Source organism: Anabrus simplex, chromosome 11, assembly GCF_040414725.1.
Source record: "Anabrus simplex isolate iqAnaSimp1 chromosome 11, ASM4041472v1, whole genome shotgun sequence".
Classification (NCBI taxonomy): Eukaryota; Metazoa; Arthropoda; class Insecta; order Orthoptera; family Tettigoniidae; genus Anabrus; species Anabrus simplex.
The window spans coordinates 37,622,408-37,646,658 of NC_090275.1; the positions used below are offsets into that span (position 1 = coordinate 37,622,408).

General features: G+C 44.9%; 1 protein-coding gene across 1 annotated transcript in view; it reads left to right on the top strand.

The window, feature by feature from the left end:
• The first annotated feature begins 16,931 nt into the window (after positions 1–16,931).
• LOC136883311 (multiple coagulation factor deficiency protein 2 homolog) overlaps positions 16,932–24,251 on the top strand; it is a 34,212-nt gene continuing 26,892 nt past the window's right edge. Inside the window, exon 1 of the mRNA XM_067155550.2 lies at positions 16,932–16,977. Within this exon, the coding sequence (XP_067011651.2) occupies positions 16,947–16,977 (31 nt within the window). The 5' untranslated portion in view covers positions 16,932–16,946. The remainder of the gene's footprint in view (positions 16,978–24,251) is intronic.

Below are 24,251 nucleotides of genomic sequence, written 5' to 3' on the forward strand. Positions count from 1 at the left end.
AGTAAGTAAGTAAGTAAGTAAGTAAGTAAGTAAGTAAGTAAGTAAGTAAGTAAGTAAGTAAGTAAGTAAGTAAGTAGTAAGTAAGTAAGTAAGTAAGTAAGTAAGTAAGTAAGTAAGTAAGTAAGTAAGTAAGTAAGTAAGTAAGTAAGTAAGTAAGTAAGTAAGTAAGTAAGTAAGTAAGTAAGTAAGTAAGTAAGTAAGTAAGTAAGTAAGTAAGTAAGTAAGTAAGTAAGTAAGTAAGTAAGTAAGTAAGTAAGTAAGTAAGTAAGTAAGTAAGTAAGTAAGTAAGTAAGTAAGTAAGTAAGTAAGTAAGTAAGTAAGTAAGTAAGTAAGTAAGTAAGTAAGTAAGTAAGTAAGTAAGTAAGTAAGTAAGTAAGTAAGTAAGTAAGTAAGTAAGTAAGTAAGTAAGTAAGTAAGTAAGTAAGTAAGTAAGTAAGTAAGTAAGTAAGTAAGTAAGTAAGTAAGTAAGTAAGTAAGTAAGTAAGTAAGTAAGTAAGTAAGTAAGTAAGTAAGTAAGTAAGTAAGTAAGTAAGTAAGTAAGTAAGTAAGTAAGTAAGTAAGTAAGTAAGTAAGTAAGTAAGTAAGTAAGTAAGTAAGTAAGTAAGTAAGTAAGTAAGTAAGTAAGTAAGTAAGTAAGTAAGTAAGTAAGTAAGTAAGTAAGTAAGTAAGTAAGTAAGTAAGTAAGTAAGTAAGTAAGTAAGTAAGTAAGTAAGTAAGTAAGTAAGTAAGTAAGTAAGTAAGTAAGTAAGTAAGTAAGTAAGTAAGTAAGTAAGTAAGTAAGTAAGTAAGTAAGTAAGTAAGTAAGTAAGTAAGTAAGTAAGTAAGTAAGTAAGTAAGTAAGTAAGTAAGTAAGTAAGTAAGTAAGTAAGTAAGTAAGTAAGTAAGTAAGTAAGTAAGTAAGTAAGTAAGTAAGTAAGTAAGTAAGTAAGTAAGTAAGTAAGTAAGTAAGTAAGTAAGTAAGTAAGTAAGTAAGTAAGTAAGTAAGTAAGTAAGTAAGTAAGTAAGTAAGTAAGTAAGTAAGTAAGTAAGTAAGTAAGTAAGTAAGTAAGTAAGTAAGTAAGTAAGTAAGTAAGTAAGTAAGTAAGTAAGTAAGTAAGTAAGTAAGTAAGTAAGTAAGTAAGTAAGTAAGTAAGTAAGTAAGTAAGTAAGTAAGTAAGTAAGTAAGTAAGTAAGTAAGTAAGTAAGTAAGTAAGTAAGTAAGTAAGTAAGTAAGTAAGTAAGTAAGTAAGTAAGTAAGTAAGTAAGTACAAAAACATATCCCCGTCCGCAAAATTGTTATCCGCGGATAATTTAAATATGAAACTACAGTATATTACACCCAAGGTATTGAAACTGTCAGATCTATTAACATAATAGAACGGGCCTAACACCTGGCACCAGAAACCCTACAGTCACAGCTTGATGAGGGATTTTCTCTTGCGACAACTACTGACGTATTGACCTTTGTTCCTTCCTTCAATTAATTGTGGGCAGGAGCCAGTTAGCCTTAGGTCATATTTACGGCTTTATGTCGCCTAACCACAAGCAAAAACAAGAGTATACTTGAGTGAAAATCAATAAACGTCATTATTTGGAAATTATCAGCAAGATTACCCGCACTGCCATACAGTTAGTGTCCGCCAAGACACTAACTTACCGAGCTCGATAGCTGCAGTCGCTTAATTGCGGCCAGTGTCCAGTATTCGGGAGATAGTAGGTTCGAACCCCACTATCGGCAGCCCTGAAAATGGTTTTCCGTGGTTTCCCATTTTCACACCAGGCAAATGCTGGGGCTGTACCTTAATTAAGGCCACGGCCGATTCCTTCTCACTCCTAGCCCTATCCTGTCCCATCGTCGCCATAAGACCTATCTGAGTCGGTGCGACGTAAAGCAACTAGCAAAAAAAAAAAGACACTAACTTCGCGGTTCAGGGCTCTATGACCGTCTACACACCTCTTATATTTTTCTGGCACTGGATGCGTCCAACATGGATGATTTGCGTGGTGACACGTCAGAGTTATTTATAATTAAATATTTAGTTTCAAATAAGTAACTACACCATAGTATGAAATACTAGACACTAAAGTTCGAAATTCTGTCCTCGCATGCGTCTCGACGGAGACATCTCACTCCTAACGTAAAAGAACACTTTACTTGACAGTTGTGTAAGTAACTGATGTAACTACTTGATCACTCAAAAAATAACTTATACTATATGTAGGATGTTTTAAAACGTGTAGGAAGTAATTGGAGGTGGATAGACCACCCCAGAACATAACAAAAGTCCCTATGATTATTTATCCTACGATCGATCGTTTATTAGCTACGCCTGTTTAATAGTCGTAATATTGAAAGATGCGTTATGACAGTTCTTAGAGGAAAAGGGAGTAGGGATATAGTTGCCATGGAAACGTGGATAGATACACTGCGGTTGCCATTGAGATAATCCAGCTAGCCGGCTCATGTTGCTAGGGGTTGCCAAATTAAATTACGCACAATGTAAAACAGTAGTCTTCACGAACGTACAAGTGAAGCGGAAGCAAAGGAAAGGAGAAGGGAATGCAGAAAGTTGGAAACACCGTGCAATGGTACGTGTAATGCTCCTCCCTCTAGCCCTATCTATCAAAAAGCTCCTTTTAATATTATGGGTACAGTTAATAGCTAGAATAGCGATGGGGAGGGGGATTCGTAATGAGGATTTGAAGTCAGGCATGTCGTTACGGACATTGCAATACTTCGCCAGCGTGTGGAACGAAGTTGCCATCAAAGTCTGGATTGTTCGAACTTGTCCGACCACCAATGATGTGGCATATTCAGGCGAGCATCGAGGCGCATGGTGGACATTTTGAGCACTTCTTGTATTAGAATGCAGTGTATCCCCGTGATGTACCAAGATGGTGAGAGCTGAAATTCTATCAACTTCCTCGCTAACGACCGGCCACTCAAACGTTAACCCCCGCCCCCCTACATTAACCAGATTTGTGACTGTCTACAGTCTCCTCTGTTCTGACCAATAGCATGCTTGCCTTGTCAGTGACAGTCCACGTGGAGTACTTCAAAAGCGTGCCGGTCCTGAAGCCGGCTCGCTTATTAGGTCTCCAGTGTTGCACAGCTGCTCGCAGTTCTGTCAACTCTCGCTGCTCGCTCTCAGAAGCTAAATAATTAAAAGTTAAGAGCTGACAACGCTGTGTCTCTAGCTGGGGAAATCCTGGCACTCTGAAGACAAGGAATGTAAACACAGCCAGACAGCTAGGCTTCAAAAGCGTGCAGGCCGTTAACGAGGCGAACGCAAGAACTGTACTCGCCATAGGATGCGCCAGCTAAGATATTACCAATACTTCCCGTACAAGGTTGGAAAGTCCGAATGGATTGAACCCAGCTTATCAGAAAGAGCATAATTATCCATGAGAGTCAACAACTTTGAACTGGCCTATCAATCGACAAAGAACACTTATAACAAAAAAATGCCTGTCACGCAACCTGAAACTGAAGCACTAAACGTCAATCATACGACCGGAAGCTCTGTATGCAATGGAGTGTCTTTCATTGAACCCGAAGAGGTCTGATGGAGAAACTGGAAGTCAAAGAGAGGAGAATTCTCAGGAAGATCTTAGATCCGGTAAAGGAAGGTTAAGAATTCCTTCGACGGCACAATTCCGAGCTCTACGGACATACAGAGAGGCTCTCTGGTTGTACTAGGAAAAGCAGAATAGCTTTCTATGGCCTTATAGTAAGACTGCTTCCCAAAAACTGACCAATCGTCTGTTCATCTTCTGGCAGAACAAGAATATTCGTACCACTTGTTTGACAGAAACTGAGAAGGACATTGAAGAACTGGGAATATCAGATCTCCAAGGTAGACGGTCTGCACGACATACCCTGAAAGAAGTCCATATATTAACGGGAAAAAACCTCGGAAGAAAGGTATCCCCTGGACAGATGAAAGATAGACCGGCAGAAAATGCGAGAATACTGGGCAAAGATCAAAGGTTGAACAAGCGTGGTCCAAAATAGGCCCATTCGAACCAAGGAATATGTTCATAGTGACGTTTTATGTTGTATAGGGGCGTACTATCCATCCCCCGAGTATTTCCCACATATTTCGGAGCATCCTGTATATACCAATGAATTGTTATCCTGGACCTCCATGGTAACCTTATCTGTAAGGCACGATCCGTTCTTTTCAGAATAAACTATGTACATGATACTTTACGCTTTCTATCAAACTGTGGATCTGACCGAGGGGTTTCTTGTCTTTCTCTTCACCAACTTTCTGATGAGTTAAGGAGTTCAGACTTTGCATACATACTCCCTCTAGATTCCTTTGTTCAAAAATCATAAAACTACCCAAAGTTTGATGGGAATTCTTTAAATAATAAGAAAAGTTCACGTACACCACCATCTCTCACTTACCACTCTCTGTGTCTCGCTTACACGCAAGCGCATTGCCCTACATTCTTACAGCCAAACTAATGCAAGCATTCTGATATTCTATCAGGGGGCCGTGCCTCTAATTGAAGCGCTCAGCTGGGGGCCTAGGAATACTCATTCTTCTCGCCTTAATGGCGTCGATTGAGTTGGGGACTGTTATTATTACTGATTCTTTGCAGTTCTGGGTACATACATAAAGAAATGTGGTATTCATTCTCACTTGGCTACAATTGTCTTGAAGAAGATGTGCTCACACAAATTGAACTCTTGGTTTTAATTCATAATTCATTAAGAATTGAAAGTCAACACCTTGTCCCACTCAGGGAAAACCGGAGTGCCCGGAGGAAAACCTGTCCCGCCTATGCTTTGTCCACCAAAAATCTCACAGGGAGTGGCCGGGATTTGAACCACGGAACAAAGTGGTGAGAGGCCGGCGCGCTGCCGCATGAGCCACGGAGGCTTTCAAAAGACCTGAAACAATGTAATATGCTCAAGGATAGGGTTCACGGTAGATGAAAGACGACAAAGCCGACCCCCAGATGGTGCGAGAATAGAGTGCAAGAAGAAGAGCTTCACGCTGTACTAACTCCCGTAGGTTTTCGAGGCGATGATATTGGAAACGCTAGGGACTAAACAAGTAAAGTCTTGATATTAGTAAAGATACACCTCCCTGAGATGGAGATGGGAAACCACGGAGAACCGGAAGATCAGGATGAATACGGTACATATTTGTGAATCACTCCCCACCCCCACATTAACAGGTAGTACACCCCATGCGGGTGGGGGATGCAAACGAAGGATACACCCACCTTTTCCCTAGCTGTCGTAAGAGGCGACTAAAAGGGGCGACTAAGTGATGCTGAATTTTGAACCATGAGATTAACTGTGACTTGTATCATCACGCAAGGAACACCATGACTCGACTTTTCTTGCGATTAGTACCACTATGTGAGGAACACCACGGGTCTGGGTGGTGCCTGTGTTTAGTATCACTATGTGAGGAACACCACGGGTCTGGGTGGTGCCCGTGTTTAGTACCACTACATGAGGAACACCACGGGTCTGGGTGGTGCCCGTGTTTAGTACCACTATGTGAGGAACACCACGGGCCTGGGTGGTGCCCGTGTTTAGTACCACTATGTGAGGAACACCACGAGTCTGGGTGGTGCCTGTGTTTAGTATCACTATGTGAGGAACACCACGGGTCTGGGTGGTGCCTGTGTTTAGTACCACTATGTGAGGAACACCACGGGTCTGGGTGGTGCCCGTGTTTAGTACCACTATGTGAGGAACACCACGTGTCTGGGTGGTGATTGTGTTTAGTACCACTATGTGAGGAACACCACGGGTCTGGGTGGTGCCTGTGTTTAGTATCACTATGTGAGGAACACCACGGGTCTGGGTGGTGCCTGTGTTTAGTACCACTACATGAGGAACACCACGGGTCTGGGTGGTGCCTGTGTTTAGTACCACTATGTGAGGAACACCACGGGTCTGGGTGGTGCCTGTGTTTAGTACCGCTATGTGAGGAACATCACGGGTCTGCGTGGTGCCCGTGTTTAGTACCACTATGTGAGGAACACCACGGGTCTGGGTGGTGCCTGTGTTTAGTATCACTATGTGAGGAACACCACGGGTCTGGGTGGTGCCTGTGTTTAGTATCACTATGTGAGGAACACCACGTGCCTGGGTGGTGCCTGTGTTTAGTATCACTATGTGAGGAACACCACGGGTCTGGATGGTGCCTGTGTTTAGTATCACTATGTGAGGAACACCACGGGTCTGGGTGGTGCCTGTGTTTAGTATCACTATGTGAGGAACACCACGTGCCTGGGTGGTGCCTGTGTTTAGTATCACTATGTGAGGAACACCACGGGTCTGGGTGGTGCCTGTGTTTAGTATCACTATGTGAGGAACACCACGGGTCTGGGTGGTGCTTGTGTTTAGTACCACTGCATGAGGAACACCAAGGGTCTGGGTGGTGCCTGTGTTTAGTACCACTACATGAGGAACACCACGGGTCTGGGTGGTGCTTGTGTTTAGTACCACTACATGAGGAACACCATGGGTCTGGGTGGTGCTTGTGTTTAGTACCACTACATGAGGAACACCATGGGTCTGGGTGGTGCTTGTGTTTAGTATCACTACATGAGGAACACCACGGGTCTGGGTGGTGCTTGTGTTTAGTATCACTATGTGAGGAACACCACGGGTCTGGGTGGTGCTTGTGTTTAGTATCACTATGTGAGGAACACCACGGGTCTGGGTGGTGCTTGTGTTTAGTATCACTATGTGAGGAACACCACGGGTCTGGGTGGTGCTTGTGTTTAGTACCACTACATGAGGAACACCACGGGTCTGGGTGGTGCTTGTGTTTAGTATCACTACATGAGGAACACCACGGGTCTGGGTGGTGCTTGTGTTTAGTATCACTATGTGAGGAACACCACGGGTCTGGGTGGTGCCTGTGTTTAGTATCACTATGTGAGGAACACCACGGGTCTGGGTGGTGCTTGTGTTTAGTATCACTACATGAGGAACACCACGGGTCTGGGTGGTGCTTGTGTTTAGTATCACTATGTGAGGAACACCACGGGTCTGGGTGGTGCTTGTGTTTAGTATCACTATGTGAGGAACACCATGGGTCTGGGTGGTGCTTGTGTTTAGTACCACTATGTGAGGAACACCACGGGTCTGGGTGGTGCTTGTGTTTAGTACCACTACATGAGGAACACCACGGGTCTGGGTGGTGCCTGTGTTTAGTACCACTACATGAGGAACACCACGGGTCTGGGTGGTGCCTGTGTTTAGTATCACTATGTGAGGAACACCACGTGTCTGGGTGGTGCCCGTGTTTAGTACCACTATGTGAGGAACACCACGGGTCTGGGTGGTGCTTGTGTTTAGTACCACTATGTGAGGAACACCACGTGTCTGGGTGGTGCCCGTGTTTAGTACCACTATGTGAGGAACACCACGGGTCTGGGTGGTGCTTGTGTTTAGTATCACTATGTGAGGAACACCACGGGTCTGGGTGGTGCCCGTGTTTAGTACCGCTATGTGAGGAACACCACGTGTCTGGGTGGTGCCTGTGTTTAGTATCACTATGTGAGGAACACCACGGGTCTGGGTGGTGCTTGTGTTTAGTACCACTGTGTGAGGAACACCACGGGTCTGGGTGGTGCCTGTGTTTAGTATCACTATGTGAGGAACACCACGGGTCTGGGTGGTGCCTGTGTTTAGTACCACTATGTGAGGAACACCACGTGTCTGGGTGGTGCCCGTGTTTAGTACCACTATGTGAGGAACACCACGGGTCTGGGTGGTGCTTGTGTTTAGTATCACTATGTGAGGAACACCACGGGTCTGGGTGGTGCTTGTGTTTAGTATCACTATGTGAGGAACACCACGGGTCTGGGTGGTGCTTGTGTTTAGTATCACTATGTGAGGAACACCACGTGCCTGGGTGGTGCCTGTGTTTAGTATCACTATGTGAGGAACACCACGGGTCTGGGTGGTGCCTGTGTTTAGTATCACTATGTGAGGAACACTACGGGTCTGGGTGGTGCCTGTGTTTAGTATCACTATGTGAGGAACACCACGGGTCTGGGTGGTGCCTGTGTTTAGTACCACTATGTGAGGAACACCACGGGCCTGGGTGGTGCCCGTGTTTAGTACCACTATGTGAGGAACACCACGTGCCTGGGTGGTGCCCGTGTTTAGTACCACTATGTGAGGAACACCACGGGTCTGGGTGGTGCCCGTGTTTAGTACCACTATGTGAGGAACACCACGGGTCTGGGTGGTGCTTGTGTTTAGTACCACTACATGAGGAACACCACGGGTCTGGGTGGTGCTTGTGTTTAGTATCACTACATGAGGAACACCACGGGTCTGGGTGGTGCTTGTGTTTAGTATCACTGCATGAGGAACACCAAGGGTCTGGGTGGTGCCTGTGTTTAGTACCACTACATGAGGAACACCACGGGTCTGGGTGGTGCTTGTGTTTAGTACCACTACATGAGGAACACCACGGGTCTGGGTGGTGCTTGTGTTTAGTATCACTACATGAGGAACACCACGGGTCTGGGTGGTGCTTGTGTTTAGTATCACTATGTGAGGAACACCACGGGTCTGGGTGGTGCTTGTGTTTAGTATCACTATGTGAGGAACACCACGGGTCTGGGTGGTGCTTGTGTTTCGTACCACTATGTGAAGAACACCACGGGTCTGGGTGGTGCTTGTGTTTAGTATCACTATGTGAGGAACACCACGGGTCTGGGTGGTGCTTGTGTTTAGTACCACTACATGAGGAACACCACGGGTCTGGGTGGTGCTTGTGTTTAGTATCACTACATGAGGAACACCACGGGTCTGGGTGGTGCTTGTGTTTAGTATCACTATGTGAGGAACACCACGGGTCTGGGTGGTGCTTGTGTTTAGTATCACTATATGAGGAACACCACGGGTCTGGGTGGTGCTTGTGTTTAGTATCACTATGTGAGGAACACCACGGGTCTGGGTGGTGCTTGTGTTTAGTATCACTATGTGAGGAACACCATGGGTCTGGGTGGTGCTTGTGTTTAGTACCACTATGTGAGGAACACCACGGGTCTGGGTGGTGCTTGTGTTTAGTACCACTACATGAGGAACACCACGGGTCTGGGTGGTGCCTGTGTTTAGTACCACTACATGAGGAACACCACGGGTCTGGGTGGTGCCTGTGTTTAGTATCACTATGTGAGGAACACCACGTGTCTGGGTGGTGCCCGTGTTTAGTACCACTATGTGAGGAACACCACGGGTCTGGGTGGTGCTTGTGTTTAGTACCACTATGTGAGGAACACCACGTGTCTGGGTGGTGCCCGTGTTTAGTACCACTATGTGAGGAACACCACGGGTCTGGGTGGTGCTTGTGTTTAGTATCACTATGTGAGGAACACCACGGGTCTGGGTGGTGCCCGTGTTTAGTACCACTATGTGAGGAACACCACGTGTCTGGGTGGTGCCTGTGTTTAGTATCACTATGTGAGGAACACCACGGGTCTGGGTGGTGCTTGTGTTTAGTACCACTGTGTGAGGAACACCACGGGTCTGGGTGGTGCCTGTGTTTAGTATCACTATGTGAGGAACACCACGGGTCTGGGTGGTGCCTGTGTTTAGTACCACTATGTGAGGAACACCACGTGTCTGGGTGGTGCCCGTGTTTAGTACCACTATGTGAGGAACACCACGGGTCTGGGTGGTGCTTGTGTTTAGTATCACTATGTGAGGAACACCACGGTTCTGGGTGGTGCTTGTGTTTAGTATCACTATGTGAGGAACACCACGGGTCTGGGTGGTGCTTGTGTTTAGTATCACTATGTGAGGAACACCACGGGTCTGGGTGGTGCCCGTGTTTAGTACCACTATGTGAGGAACACCACGGGTCTGGGTGGTGCTTGTGTTTAGTATCACTATGTGAGGAACACCACGTGTCTGGGTGGTGCCCGTGTTTAGTACCACTATGTGAGGAACACCACGGGTCTGAGTGGTGCTTGTGTTTAGTACCACGTGTCTGGGTGGTGCTTGTGTTTAGTACCACTATGTGAGGAACACCACGGGTCTGGGTGGTGCTTGTGTTTAGTACCACTATGTGAGTAACACCACGGGTCTGGGTGGTGCCTGTGTTTAGTACCACTACATGAGGAACACCACGGGTCTGGGTGGTGCCTGTGTTTAGTATCACTATGTGAGGAACACCACGTGTCTGGGTGGTGCCCGTGTTTAGTACCACTATGTGAGGAACACCACGTGTCTGGGTGGTGCCTGTGTTTAGTATCACTATGTGAGGAACACCACGGGTCTGGGTGGTGCTTGTGTTTAGTACCACTGTGTGAGGAACACCACGGGTCTGGGTGGTGCCTGTGTTTAGTATCACTATGTGAGGAACACCACGGGTCTGGGTGGTGCTTGTGTTTAGTACCACTATGTGAGGAACACCACGTGTCTGCGTGGTGCTTGTGTTTAGTACCACTATGTGAGGAACACCACGGGCCTGGGTGGTGCTTGTGTTTAGTACCACTATGTGAGGAACACCACGGGCCTGGGTGGTGCTTGTGTTTAGTACCACTATGTGAGGAACACCACGGGTCTGGGTGGTGCCTGTGTTTAGTACCACTATGTGAGGAACACCACAGGCCTGGGTGGTGCTTGTGTTTAGTACCACTATGTGAGGAACACCGTGAGTCTACGTTACTTGTGTTTAGTACCACTATGTGAGGAACACCACGGGCCTGGGTGGTGCTTGTGTTTAGTACCACTATGTGAGGAACACCACTTGTCTGGGTGGTGCTTGTGTTTAGTACCACTATGTGAGGAACACCACGGGTCTGGGTGGTGCCTGTGTTTAGTATCACTATGTGAGGAACACCACGGGTCTGGGTGGTGCCTGTGTTTAGTACCACTATGTGAGGAACACCACGGGTCTGGGTGGTGCCCGTGTTTAGTACCACTATGTGAGGAACACCACGTGTCTGGGTGGTGATTGTGTTTAGTACCACTATGTGAGGAACACCACGGGTCTGGGTGGTGCCTGTGTTTAGTATCACTATGTGAGGAACACCACGGGTCTGGGTGGTGCCTGTGTTTAGTACCACTACATGAGGAACACCACGGGTCTGGGTGGTGCCTGTGTTTAGTACCACTATGTGAGGAACACCACGGGTCTGGGTGGTGCCTGTGTTTAGTACCGCTATGTGAGGAACATCACGGGTCTGCGTGGTGCCCGTGTTTAGTACCACTATGTGAGGAACACCACGGGTCTGGGTGGTGCCTGTGTTTAGTATCACTAGGTGAGGAACACCACGGGTCTGGGTGGTGCCTGTGTTTAGTATCACTATGTGAGGAACACCACGTGCCTGGGTGGTGCCTGTGTTTAGTATCACTATGTGAGGAACACCACGGGTCTGGATGGTGCCTGTGTTTAGTATCACTATGTGAGGAACACCACGGGTCTGGGTGGTGCCTGTGTTTAGTATCACTATGTGAGGAACACCACGTGCCTGGGTGGTGCCTGTGTTTAGTATCACTATGTGAGGAACACCACGGGTCTGGGTGGTGCCTGTGTTTAGTATCACTATGTGAGGAACACCACGGGTCTGGGTGGTGCCTGTGTTTAGTATCACTATGTGAGGAACACCACGGGTCTGGGTGGTGCCTGTGTTTAGTACCACTATGTGAGGAACACCACGGGCCTGGGTGGTGCCCGTGTTTAGTACCACTATGTGAGGAACACCACGTGTCTGGGTGGTGCCCGTGTTTAGTACCACTATGTGAGGAACACCACGGGTCTGGGTGGTGCCCGTGTTTAGTACCACTATGTGAGGAACACCACGGGTCTGGGTGGTGCTTGTGTTTAGTACCACTACATGAGGAACACCACGGGTCTGGGTGGTGCTTGTGTTTAGTATCACTACATGAGGAACACCACGGGTCTGGGTGGTGCTTGTGTTTAGTATCACTGCATGAGGAACACCACGGGTCTGGGTGGTTACTGTGTTTAGTACCACTACATGAGGAACACCACGGGTCTGGGTGGTGCTTGTGTTTAGTACCACTACATGAGGAACACCACGGGTCTGGGTGGTCCTTGTGTTTAGTATCACTATGTGAGGAACACCACGGGTCTGGGTGGTGCTTGTGTTTAGTATCACTATGTGAGGAACACCACGGGTCTGGGTGGTGCTTGTGTTTAGTATCACTATGTGAGGAACACCACGGGTCTGGGTGGTGCTTGTGTTTAGTATCACTATGTGGGGAACACCACGGGTCTGGGTGGTGCTTGTGTTTAGTACCACTACATGAGGAACACCACGGGTCTGGGTGGTGCTTGTGTTTAGTATCACTACATGAGGAACACCACGGGTCTGGGTGGTGCTTGTGTTTAGTATCACTATGTGAGGAACACCACGGGTCTGGGTGGTGCTTGTGTTTAGTATCACTACATGAGGAACACCACGGGTCTGGGTGGTGCTTGTGTTTAGTATCACTATGTGAGGAACACCACGGGTCTGGGTGGTGCTTGTGTTTAGTATCACTATGTGAGGAACACCACGGGTCTGGGTGGTGCTTGTGTTTAGTACCACTATGTGAGGAACACCACGGGTCTGGGTGGTGCTTGTGTTTAGTACCACTACATGAGGAACACCACGGGTCTGGGTGGTGCCTGTGTTTAGTATCACTATGTGAGGAACACCACGTGTCTGGGTGGTGCCCGTGTTTAGTACCACTATGTGAGGAACACCACGGGTCTGGGTGGTGCTTGTGTTTAGTACCACTATGTGAGGAACACCACGTGTCTGGGTGGTGCCCGTGTTTAGTACCACTATGTGAGGAACACCACGGGTCTGGGTGGTGCTTGTGTTTAGTATCACTATGTGAGGAACACCACGGGTCTGGGTGGTGCCCGTGTTTAGTACCACTATGTGAGGAACACCACGTGTCTGGGTGGTGCCTGTGTTTAGTATCACTATGTGAGGAACACCACGGGTCTGGGTGGTGCCTGTGTTTAGTACCACTGTGTGAGGAACACCTCGGGTCTGGGTGGTGCCTGTGTTTAGTATCACTATGTGAGGAACACCACGGGTCTGGGTGGTGCCTGTGTTTAGTACCACTATGTGAGGAACACCACGTGTCTGGGTGGTGCCCGTGTTTAGTACCACTATGTGAGGAACACCACGGGTCTGGGTGGTGCTTGTGTTTAGTATCACTATGTGAGGAACACCACGGGTCTGGGTGGTGCTTGTGTTTAGTATCACTATGTGAGGAACACCACGGGTCTGGGTGGTGCTTGTGTTTATTATCACTATGTGAGGAACACCACGGGTCTGGGTGGTGCCCGTGTTTAGTACCACTATGTGAGGAACACCACGGGTCTGGGTGGTGCTTGTGTTTAGTATCACTATGTGAGGAACACCACGTGTCTGGGTGGTGCCCGTGTTTAGTACCACTATGTGAGGAACACCACGGGTCTGAGTGGTGCTTGTGTTTAGTACCACTATGTGAGGAACACCGCGTGTCTGGGTGGTGCTTGTGTTTAGTACCACTATGTGAGGAACACCATGGGCCTGGGTGGTGCTTGTGTTTAGTACCACTATGTGAGGAACACCACGGGTCTGGGGTGTGCTTGTGTTTAGTACCACTATGTGAGGAACACCACGGGCCTGGGTGGTGCTTGTGTTTAGTACCACTATGTGAGGAACACCACGTGTCTGCGTGGTGCTTGTGTTTAGTACCACTATGTGAGGAACACCACGGGCCCGGGTGGTGCTTGTGTTTAGTACCACTATGTGAGGAACACCACGGGCCTGGGTGGTGCTTGTGTTTAGTACCACTATGTGAGGAACACCACGGGTCTGGGTGGTGCCTGTGTTTAGTACCACTATGTGAGGAACACCACGGGCCTGGGTGGTGCTTGTGTTTAGTACCACTATGTGAGGAACACCGTGAGTCGACGTTACTTGTGTTTAGTACCACTATGTGAGGAACACCACGGGCCTGGGTGGTGCTTGTGTTTAGTACCACTATGTGAGGAACACCACTTGTCTGGGTGGTGCTTGTGTTTAGTACCACTATGTGAGGAACACCACGGGTCTGGGTGGTACCTGTGTTTAGTACCACTATGTGAGGAACACCACGGGTCTGGGTGTTGCTTGTGTTTAGTACCACTATGTGAGGAACACCACGGGTCTGGGTGGTACCTGTGTTTAGTACCACTATGTGAGGAACACCACGGGTCTGGGTGGTGCCTGTGTTTAGTACCACTATGTGAGGAACACCACGGGCCTGGGTGATGCTTGTGTTTAGTACCACTATGTGAGGAACACCACGGGTCTGGGTGGTGCCTGTGTTTAGTACCACTATGTGAGGAACACCACGGGCCTGGGTGGTGCTTGTGTTTAGTACCACTATGTGAGGAACACCGTGAGTCTACGTTACTTGTGTTTAGTACCACTATGTGAGGAACACCACGGGCCTGGGTGGTGCTTGTGTTTAGTACCACTATGTGAGGAACACCACTTGTCTGGGTGGTGCTTGTGTTTAGTACCACTATGTGAGGAACACCACGGGTCTGGGTGGTACCTGTGTTTAGTACCACTACATGAGGAACATCACGGTTCTACTTTACTAGCGATAAGTACTATTATGAGGGGCCGTTGATCTGGATTTTGATGATGATGATGATGATTATTATTATTATTATTATTATTATTATTATTATTATTATTATTATTATTATTATTATTATTATTATTATTATTATTATTATGATTATTATCATTATTATTATTATTTAGAGGGGCCTAACATCTAGGTCACCGGCCCCTAATGGTACGAAATGAGACGAAATGCAATGACAATTTAAAAGTACAAAATTCATCCACTGGCCATAATTCAAAATGTGATGATGAAGAATGAATGAATGAATATGAATTTAAAACAATCAGAGGATCCGACCCGCAATGCCTCACCTGACCAGAAACAATATTACGGACCAAGGGGCTGCTTCCAAAACACAATCCTGAATGGATGATACTTGTTGTCTAAAGGAGTTCAATATCCATGTCAACGGTTCCTCATAATGACACTTATCGCTAGTAAAGGAGAACCATGGCATTTCTCAGTTCGCGGTACTAATCAAAGGCAGCGTAAACTCACGGTGTTCCAAACATAATGGTACTACTCACAAGTATTGTACGTCGTACAGGTAACGCAGACCTATGGTGTTTCTCACCTAGGTGTACTAATCACGGGCGCCGGTATTCCCGTGGTGTTTCGCATATAGTGGGTACTAATCATAAGCAACGCTCTACTGCTACGAATCACAAAACTATTGAGTACCTAACAGAGTGGTACTACTCGCAAGTAAAGGCGACCCATGGTGTTCCCCGCATGATGGTACTAATCACAAGTAGTTTCATGGTTCTGATGCAATCATCCCTTGGTCGCCCCTTTTAGTCTCCTCTTGCGACAGGCAGGGGATACCGTGGGTGTATTCTACGTCTGCGTCCCCCACCCACAGGGAGCAGACAAAGAGAAAAAGAAGAAAAAGTAGTGATTCGTCACTTCAAAAAATGAAGTAATGAACGAAGAAAGGCAAGGGCCGCGAAGGGCGTGAAAATGATTCACTTGGCCTCGAATACTCAAATACCGTCGGGGTAGGAAAAGAACAAGGGTTGACCAAGGGAGGTCGGACAGGATAGATGAAAGTTAGGAGCCTGGCACAACTAAGTGGAAGCAATGCCAGGACTCAGCTAAGGGCCCCGTGGTCGCCAACCCACGCTTCCAAGTTGAGATCCCCTGGGGCCCTTTTTAGTCGCCTCTTACGACAGACAGGGGATACCGTGGGTGTACTCTTCATCTGCGACCCCCACCCAAAGGGGGTGATCTGGATTTTGGACCCCTTTAGACAACAAGTATCATCGATTCAGGATTGTACTTTAGAAGCAGCCCCTTGGTCAGTATATATCATTGTTTTAGGTTAGTTTCTGGGAAAGTGGGTCATTGCGGGTCAGAATCATTGATTCTTTTAAGTTCATAATCAGTGTTCATCGTCAGCTTTTTTAATTCTAATCAGTGGATTGATTTTGGAATTGTTTTTAACTTTCAATATTGTGAGGTGGATGCGCTGATCATTTTAAATTCATATCCATCCATTCTTCATCATCAAGTTTTGAGTTCTGGTCGTCCGGCTCCATGGCTAAATGGTTAGCGTGCTGGCCTTTGGTCCCGAGGGTCCCGGGTTCAATTCCCGGCCGGGTCGGGGATTTTAACCTTCATTGGTTAATTCCATTGGCTCGGGGGCTGGGTGTGTGTGCCGTCTTCAACATTAGTATTCATAACAGGTAGGGCCCCATTCTCATAGACGCGCAGGTCGCCTATGCGGCGTCAACTCGAAAGACCTGCAATCGGCCTCTTCGGAGGCCACACGCTATTAAAAAAATTAAAGTTCTGGTGAGTGGATGAATTTTTGAATTTTAAATTGTCATTCCGTTTCGTCTGATTTCGTACCATTAGGGGCCAATGACCTAGATGTAGGCCCGTTTAAAAACAACCATCATCATAGACATCAACAGGTAGCACACAATAAGCCCATTTATAAACGCTGATAAACCCCCGCACGAGGCTCGAATGGCAATCCCTCAGCCCGCAGTGAGGGCCACGCTTCTACAATCAGATTCACACTTTTATTGCACCTGAATGTTCCCAAAATTGACTTAAAGATCACACAGCGTTTGTTTTATTTTTTAAAACATTTTAACACTTTTATATAGAACTCAAATTCAATTTATTTGTGTAAAAGGACTTGCAATAAAGACATTATCATCCATTTAAAATTAAACCCTTTTACTTGTTACACAGCCAAATCCCCTAGTTACACGTCACACGCCTCCCAGCGGAGATGAGGCCAACTAACACGAGACCGGCGCCTGGCGCCTGCGTCATAGCGCCACAATTTAGTATTGACGGCTCCAGCATCCCACTGACGAACAGCATGTTGTGTGGAGATCAAAGCTTTGTAACAGGTGAGTAGAAACTCGTAAACAAAAGTATTTCATTGATAATACATGACATAACTCATAGGGTTCATATTACAAGTCCTTGTTTAGAATATTTACTAACTGTGGCACTTAGTCTTCGGGAAAACTCAGTTCCATATGCCATATGGAAGTGATCCAGCATCCCAAAGATAAGTACACAATAGTTAGGTCAATCACCTTTATGTTTTCTCATTTCTGCTATTGTTATTTGATAATTAAATATATTATTGACTGTTAAAATAATATATTTAATATTAAGCATACACACAGAGGTTTTATCTATAATAATAATAATAATAATAATAATAATAATAATAATAATAATAATAATAAACAGATCCGTGTTGGTCTATGTAAAAACTCAAAATGTATTACATTTGAATCGATGGTTACAGCAAGGACCTCAGTCCCTTCAATACAGTTTTGAGATATATATTTGATAATTTGAATTTTCCCATATGTATACAGTTAATTTCTCTGGAAATAGTACCCCAAAATACCCGTCCAAAATGTCCTTGTTAACATTTGCTATTTCAATTAAAGCGGTGCCCTCTGTGGGTGGGGAACGCAGACGAAGAATAGATCCACAATATCCTCTGCCTGTCGTAAGAAGCGACTAAAAGGGGCGATCAAGGGATGATGACATTAGAAGCATGAGACCACTTGGTGATCAGTACCATTATGTGCGGAACACCATGAGTCGACGTTACTTGCGATAAGTACCACCTTGCGAGGAAAACCAAGGGTCTACGTTATATAGGAACAGTACCATTATGCGAGGAACACTTCGGGTCTGGGCGTTGCTTGTCATAAGTGTCTTCATGTGTATTCCACTGGTCGGTTCCACTGTGTTCAGAATGGGTCTGCGTTAACTATGAGTAGTACCACTTCATGAGAAACACCATGGGTCTAAGTTGCCTGTGATTAGTACCACTATGTGAGGAAAACCATGCGTTTGGCTGGCGCCTGTGATTAGTACAACTGTGTGAGGAAAACCATGGGTCTGCCTTGCCTGTGATTAGTACCACTATGTGAGAAACACCACGCGTTTGGCTGGCGCCTGTGATTAGTACAACTGCGTGAGGAAAACCATGGGTCTGCGTTGCGTGAGAGTAGTACCATTATTTGTGGAACACCATGGGTATGTGTTTGCCTGTGGGTGTTACCATAATGTGTGATACACCGTGGGTTTACATTAGCCAGGATTAGAAGCACTAAGTGCGAAACACCATGGGTTTATGTTACCTGTGAGTGGTGCCATTATGTGTACATACCATGAGTCTACATTACCCGTGATTAGTACCACTATAGGAGGAACACCACGGTTCTGCTTTACCAGAAATTAGTGCCATTTTGAGAGGCCGGTGACTTGGATTTGATGATGATGATGATGATGATGATGATGATGATGATGATGATGATGATGCTTGTTGTTTTAAGGGGCCTAACATCGAAGGTCATCGGCCCCGACTTGGATTTTGGACCCCTTTAGATAATAAGCATCATCCCAGTAATTAAGGCATTGTATATTGGATCCACTGATTGTTTTTGATTCACGACCATTTTTCATCTTTTTTCTTCTTCTTTTGTTACCGCTTTTTCCCATGCCTGTGGGGTTGTGGGTGCGAACTGAATCGCACATGTGGATTTGGCCCTGTTGTACGGCCGGATGCCCTTCCTGACGCCAACCCTATATGGAGGGATGTAATCACTATTCCGTGTTTCTGTGATGGTTGTCACGACCATTTTTCATCATCATTCTTTTTAGATTCTAGTCAGTGGATACATTTTGAAGTTTCAGTTTTAATTTCGTTCCCCTCGTACCATGAGGAGCCGATGACCTACCTGTTAGGCCACTTTAAACAACAAACATCATCATCATCTAAAGCAGTGATGGATTTAGGTCCTTCCTGCAGTCAGTGGGAGTATAAGATAATAATTCACCTCAAATCATAATGAATGTAGACAAAGTCATCTTAAGTACGTAGTTTTTAAAAATGTCAAAATTAACATACTCTCCCCCCCATGGCACTACAGCCCTGTAGGGCCATGGCCTACCAAGCGAACACTGCTCAGCCCGAAGACCTGCAAATTACGAGGTGTCGTGTGGTCAGTACGACGAATCCTCTCGGCCGTTATTCTTGGCTTTCTAGACCGGGGCCGCTATCTCACAGTCAGATAGCTCCTCAATTGTAATCACGTAGGCTGAGTGGACCTCGAACCAGCCCTCAGATCCAGGTAAAAATCCCTGACCTAGCCGGCACTCAAAATTAACATAGTGGTCATAATTCCTCTAGTGCCAAACAAGGAAACAAAGTAATTTTCACATGGCAACATAATACAGAACAAAAAAAATGTGCCAGAAACAGCTAATAGCTAACTTTGGAACTGAGCTGGAGCTGCATTAATTCGGTCCAATGTTTTCAAACTTACATCCACGGACCGCAATCTTTTCTGTACACAATGATGACTACCTCCAGAGATTCAGTGTCTTCCTCATAACTGATATTTTTTAAAGTGACTCAGATCGTTTCTGCAGATTAATAAATCTGCAGTGTCAAATTTATGAGGTGCGCCGGGCGCACGATATACGAATAAAAAGAATAATAAAGAATTACTATGGTGAGATCGAGCTCACGCAAGAAGCAAGTGCTTACTCTTCAAGGGGGTAACATAAATTCTAGGGGTTCTGATGGGCCGTACTTTTAAAGTTTATGCAAGACTCGTAACATAAACTTAGTGTAGGGTAGAGTATACTTGTTACCCGCCTATTCCACCGGCGTGTACAAAAATTCCAGATCGTTTAGGGTTGTGTAATTTTAGGCGCGAGTTTCGAAAACTGAACACTTCCCTACAATTACAAATAGACCCCCAAACTTTTGTGAAAGTAGTTCGTCTCCTGCTTCGAAGAGAAAACCTGAGTGCCTTCCAGAATAATGTTTAATGTGGGGAAGTCTGTTAAATGTTATAAATATGGTTTCAAAACATGTTAATGAAATTCCACAGCCTGTTTCTAGTCGTTCGACCGGATCAGGAATGAAATGAATGAAGTCCCCATCTAGCGGCGAGGATAGAAATTGTGCCGGCTGCCGAAGCCAGTCGCACTCCTCTGGGGCAATGATTAATGAATGACAGATGAAATGAAATGATGTTGCTGGAATGAAAGATGAAAACCGGAGTACCTGTAGAAAAACCTGTCCAACCTCCGCTTTGTCCAGCACAAATATCACGTGCAATGACCGGTCAAAGCATGTTAATAAATAATGAAAATCCTATGAAAGATATTACTGTGTTCTATCTTTAATAGCTTCTTCACAATATTTCTGTAAAAATTTCAGGTTCAGGAAAATGCACAGCGGATAATGTGCGGGAATTAATATTTCCAACAAATTTATTTTTCTAAGATATTACATCAAAATGTTTAAGAATACTCATATTCTTGCTATCCGATTTCAAATTAAATGCCCCATAATGGAAGAAGAACACAATCAGGTGTCACCTTAGGCAACGTCAGGACTTAACCTCATCATCTAGACTTCGGATGTTTAGGTAGTAACAGCTTAAAATGTAAACTGATTGAACAATCGAGGGCTTTGAAATTAAGCAGCAATCCAGAAAGGAGGGAGGCAAGACTGCAGTTTGCCATCAAACACCCCCCTCCCCCCGCTCTCTCCTTACCATTGTTATAAAGAACAGACGGTTAAGGAAATCACAGAGGAATTTGAAAAGGGAATCACAATCCAAGGAGAGGAATTCAAAATTCTGAAATTTACCGATGATATTGTTATTTTAACTCAGACTACAGAAGATCTGGAAAAATTGCTGAATGGTACAAGATGAAAGTAAATAAGTCTAAAACCAAATCAAGCCGGGCTGAGTGGCTCAGACGGTTGAAGCTCTGGCCTTCTGACCCCAACTTGGCAGGTTCGATCGTGGCTCAGTCCGGTTGTATTTGAAGGTGCTCAAATACGTCAGCCTCCTGTCGGTACATTTACTGGCAGGTAAAAGAACTCCTGCGGGACTAAATTCCGGCACTTCGGCGTCTCTAAAAACCGTAAAAGTAGTTAGTGGGACGTAAAGCAAATAACATTATTATGATTATTATTATTTATTAAAACAAAAGTAATGGAGTGCAGTCGAACGGAGTCAGGTGAGGCAGGAAATATTAGATTAGGAAATGAAGTAGATGAATATTGTAATTTCGGTAGTAAAATAACTAACGGTGGCAGAAGTAAGGAGGACATAAAATGTAGACTAGCACGAGCAAGGTATAACTTTTTTTTTTTTTTAAGAAAATAAATCTGCTCACTTCAAACATTGATATAGGAATTAGAAAGATGGTTTGAAGACTTTCGTCTGGAGCGTGGCATTGTGTGGAAGTGAAACTTGGATGATAATTCTCACAGAAAGAAACAGAATAGAAGCTTTTGAAATGTGGCGTTACAGAAAATAGATAAAGGCGAGATACGTAGATCGAATCACAAGTGAAGAGATACTGAATTTGGATAAATTTTACGATAAGAAGAGATAAAATGATAGGACACATCTTAGGACACCCAGAATTTGTTCAGTTGGCTTTTGAAGGAAATGTAGACGGTAAAAACGGTAGGGGAAGACTAAGGTGTGAATATGGCAAGCAGGTTAGAGTAGATGCAGGATGTAATAGTTACGTAGAACTGAAAAGTTTAGCACAGGTTAGGGAGTCATGGAGAGCTGCATCAATAAGAAGTTATTATATTAATAAAACCACCTTTCCAATACACAATAGTCCTTTATATTTAGGATAAAACCATTAATAGAAATTGCAAGTAGGACATGTTTCGCTCAATCTTAGTGAGCATCATCAGCTAAGATAATCCATGGTGGGTCAGGGCCCTGATCCCGGTATATATAACGAAAAAACGTCTAATATTACATTGTTAAAATATTAATATTACAATATTACAATTAAATTGTTAAAATTCGTATTTTATCAATGTAATATTAGACATTTTAGTGCCGGGATATCCCAAGACGGGTTCGGCTCGCCAGGTACAGGTCTTTCTATTTGACACCCGTAGGTGACCTGCGCGTCGTGATTAGGATGAAATGATGATGAAGACAACACATACACCCAGCCCCCGTGCCATTGGAATTAACCAATTAAGGTTAAAATCCCCGACCCGACCGTCTGAACCGAAGGCCAGTACGTTGACCGTTCAGCCAACGAGTCGGGCACCTTTAGCTGATGATGCTCACTAAGATTGAGCGAAACATGTCCTACTTGTAATTTGTATGAATGATTTTATCCTAAATATAAAGGACTATTGTGTATTGGAAAGGTAGTTTTATTAATATAATAACTTTTTTTTTTTTTTTTTTTGCTACTTGTTTTACGTCGCACCGACACAGATAGGTCTTACGGCGACGAAATAACTTCTTATTCTGAAATCCAATACGGTTTTATAATGAGATTCATAACTTGTAATGAGCTGCATCAAACCAGTCTATGGACTCATGACCCAAACAACAAAATCAGAGATGTAAAAAAAAAAAAAAAAATCCGCAGTTGCAGCCCTTCAGTCAAAGAACTCAATGTTGAAGACATTCTGGGGATATGAGCAAAGAATTTCAGGTACGATTAAATATAATAAAGTATGAGGATATATTCTGTATTTATTCCTAAAAATTACAATCTTTTTCTTAATTATCGTTATCCGGTCGATTAGATTAGCAGTTTCCCTTTTTCTACCACTACGAGCGCTAATGTGAGTCTTTGCAGAGTTTCACATAAGCTCTTATAGCTACATTCAGTGCGGACATTTTTCAGAAAATAAAAAAGCCTGAGGGTATTGAACTAAGGAACACAATACAGAAAAAATTATGTAAATAAGTTAATGTGGCTGTCTGTTAGGTCATCAGCCCAGAGGCTGGTTGGATCCTCAAATAGCACCACCAAAGGTTATGCGGTTATAAGGAAACCCCAAAAACCAATGGCAGCACCAGAATGAGGCGTACTAGGCAAGATGAGGAGTGAGGTAGTTTGCCATTGCTTTCCTCACTGGGTCAGAAAGTACTATTGCAGCACGACTGACCCTGTGAGCAGCATCTTTCATAACACTAGTCATGCTCTGAATGTCATTACTCAGCACTACCCATACCCCAGCAACTTCCATATTGTCACAGCCATGGATGTGACTGGGACTTCGGTGGAAGCTACACTTTACTCTGGCCTGTGCCAAGAGATGGATGCAAAAGTACTGTATCCATCAAGAAATGACAGCAGGCAACTTAATGTGGCTACGATTTGAAAACAAGTAGGCTGTTTTTCCAGAACTGCATTTACGCCGGAAGTGATTTTTCGATATTTGTTTTTAGTTTGATGAAGCTATCCAAGACTCAGAATTTGAAACATTCCGGGCACTTTAGCCCTTCAACTTTCGGTATAATTGAGGAAATAGTTTAATTTTACGTTTTTCGTAGTATGGCGACCCCTACTTTGTTAAGAAATGGTGTCAACATTAAAACATACATAGGGTTGGTAAGACAAGTGATGCGGAGCGACCTGCAGGTGTTTTGGTACATTCCGTCACGATGGTCCCTCTTGAGATCACAACTGTGCGCGCTATCATGAGGGGAGTGGACGGGGCATAGGGTGCGTGCCCTAATGCGTGCTCTCCCCTTTTCAATAACGGTGTTTGAATCAAGTGCTCACTCCGCTCAGCTTTCGGGATTACCCACTAGCCAGTTGTTACAAGCACAATGGGGACCGGAGAACATCTGTGTCGGAGATGACAGATTGGCGACAAATGATTTGGATTATTCATTGCTGCGCCATCAGAACGTCATCACGCCCACAAGGGGGTGGGGGACACCATCAACCTCCCCATCCCCTAACAGAGTAACCTTTTACATGACAGAAACTTCTATTCCGAGCGCCCCTCACAAAGAGATCGGGCTCTTACGTATGTAATAAGTTGGCGGATGGGAGGCCAAACACTCGCTCCTCATCTATCAACTACTACTGATGTGGCAGGTTATTATTATTATTATTATTATTATTATTATTATTATTATTATTATTATTATTATTATTATTATTAGCCTCCGTGGCTCAGACGGCATCGCGTCGGCCTCTCATCGCTGGAAACCGTGGTTCAAATCCCGGTCATTCCATGTGAGATTTGTGCTGGACAAAGCGGAGGCGGGACAAGTTTTTCTCCGGGTACTCCGGTTTTCTCTGTCATCTTTCATTCCAGCAACACTCTCCATTATCATTT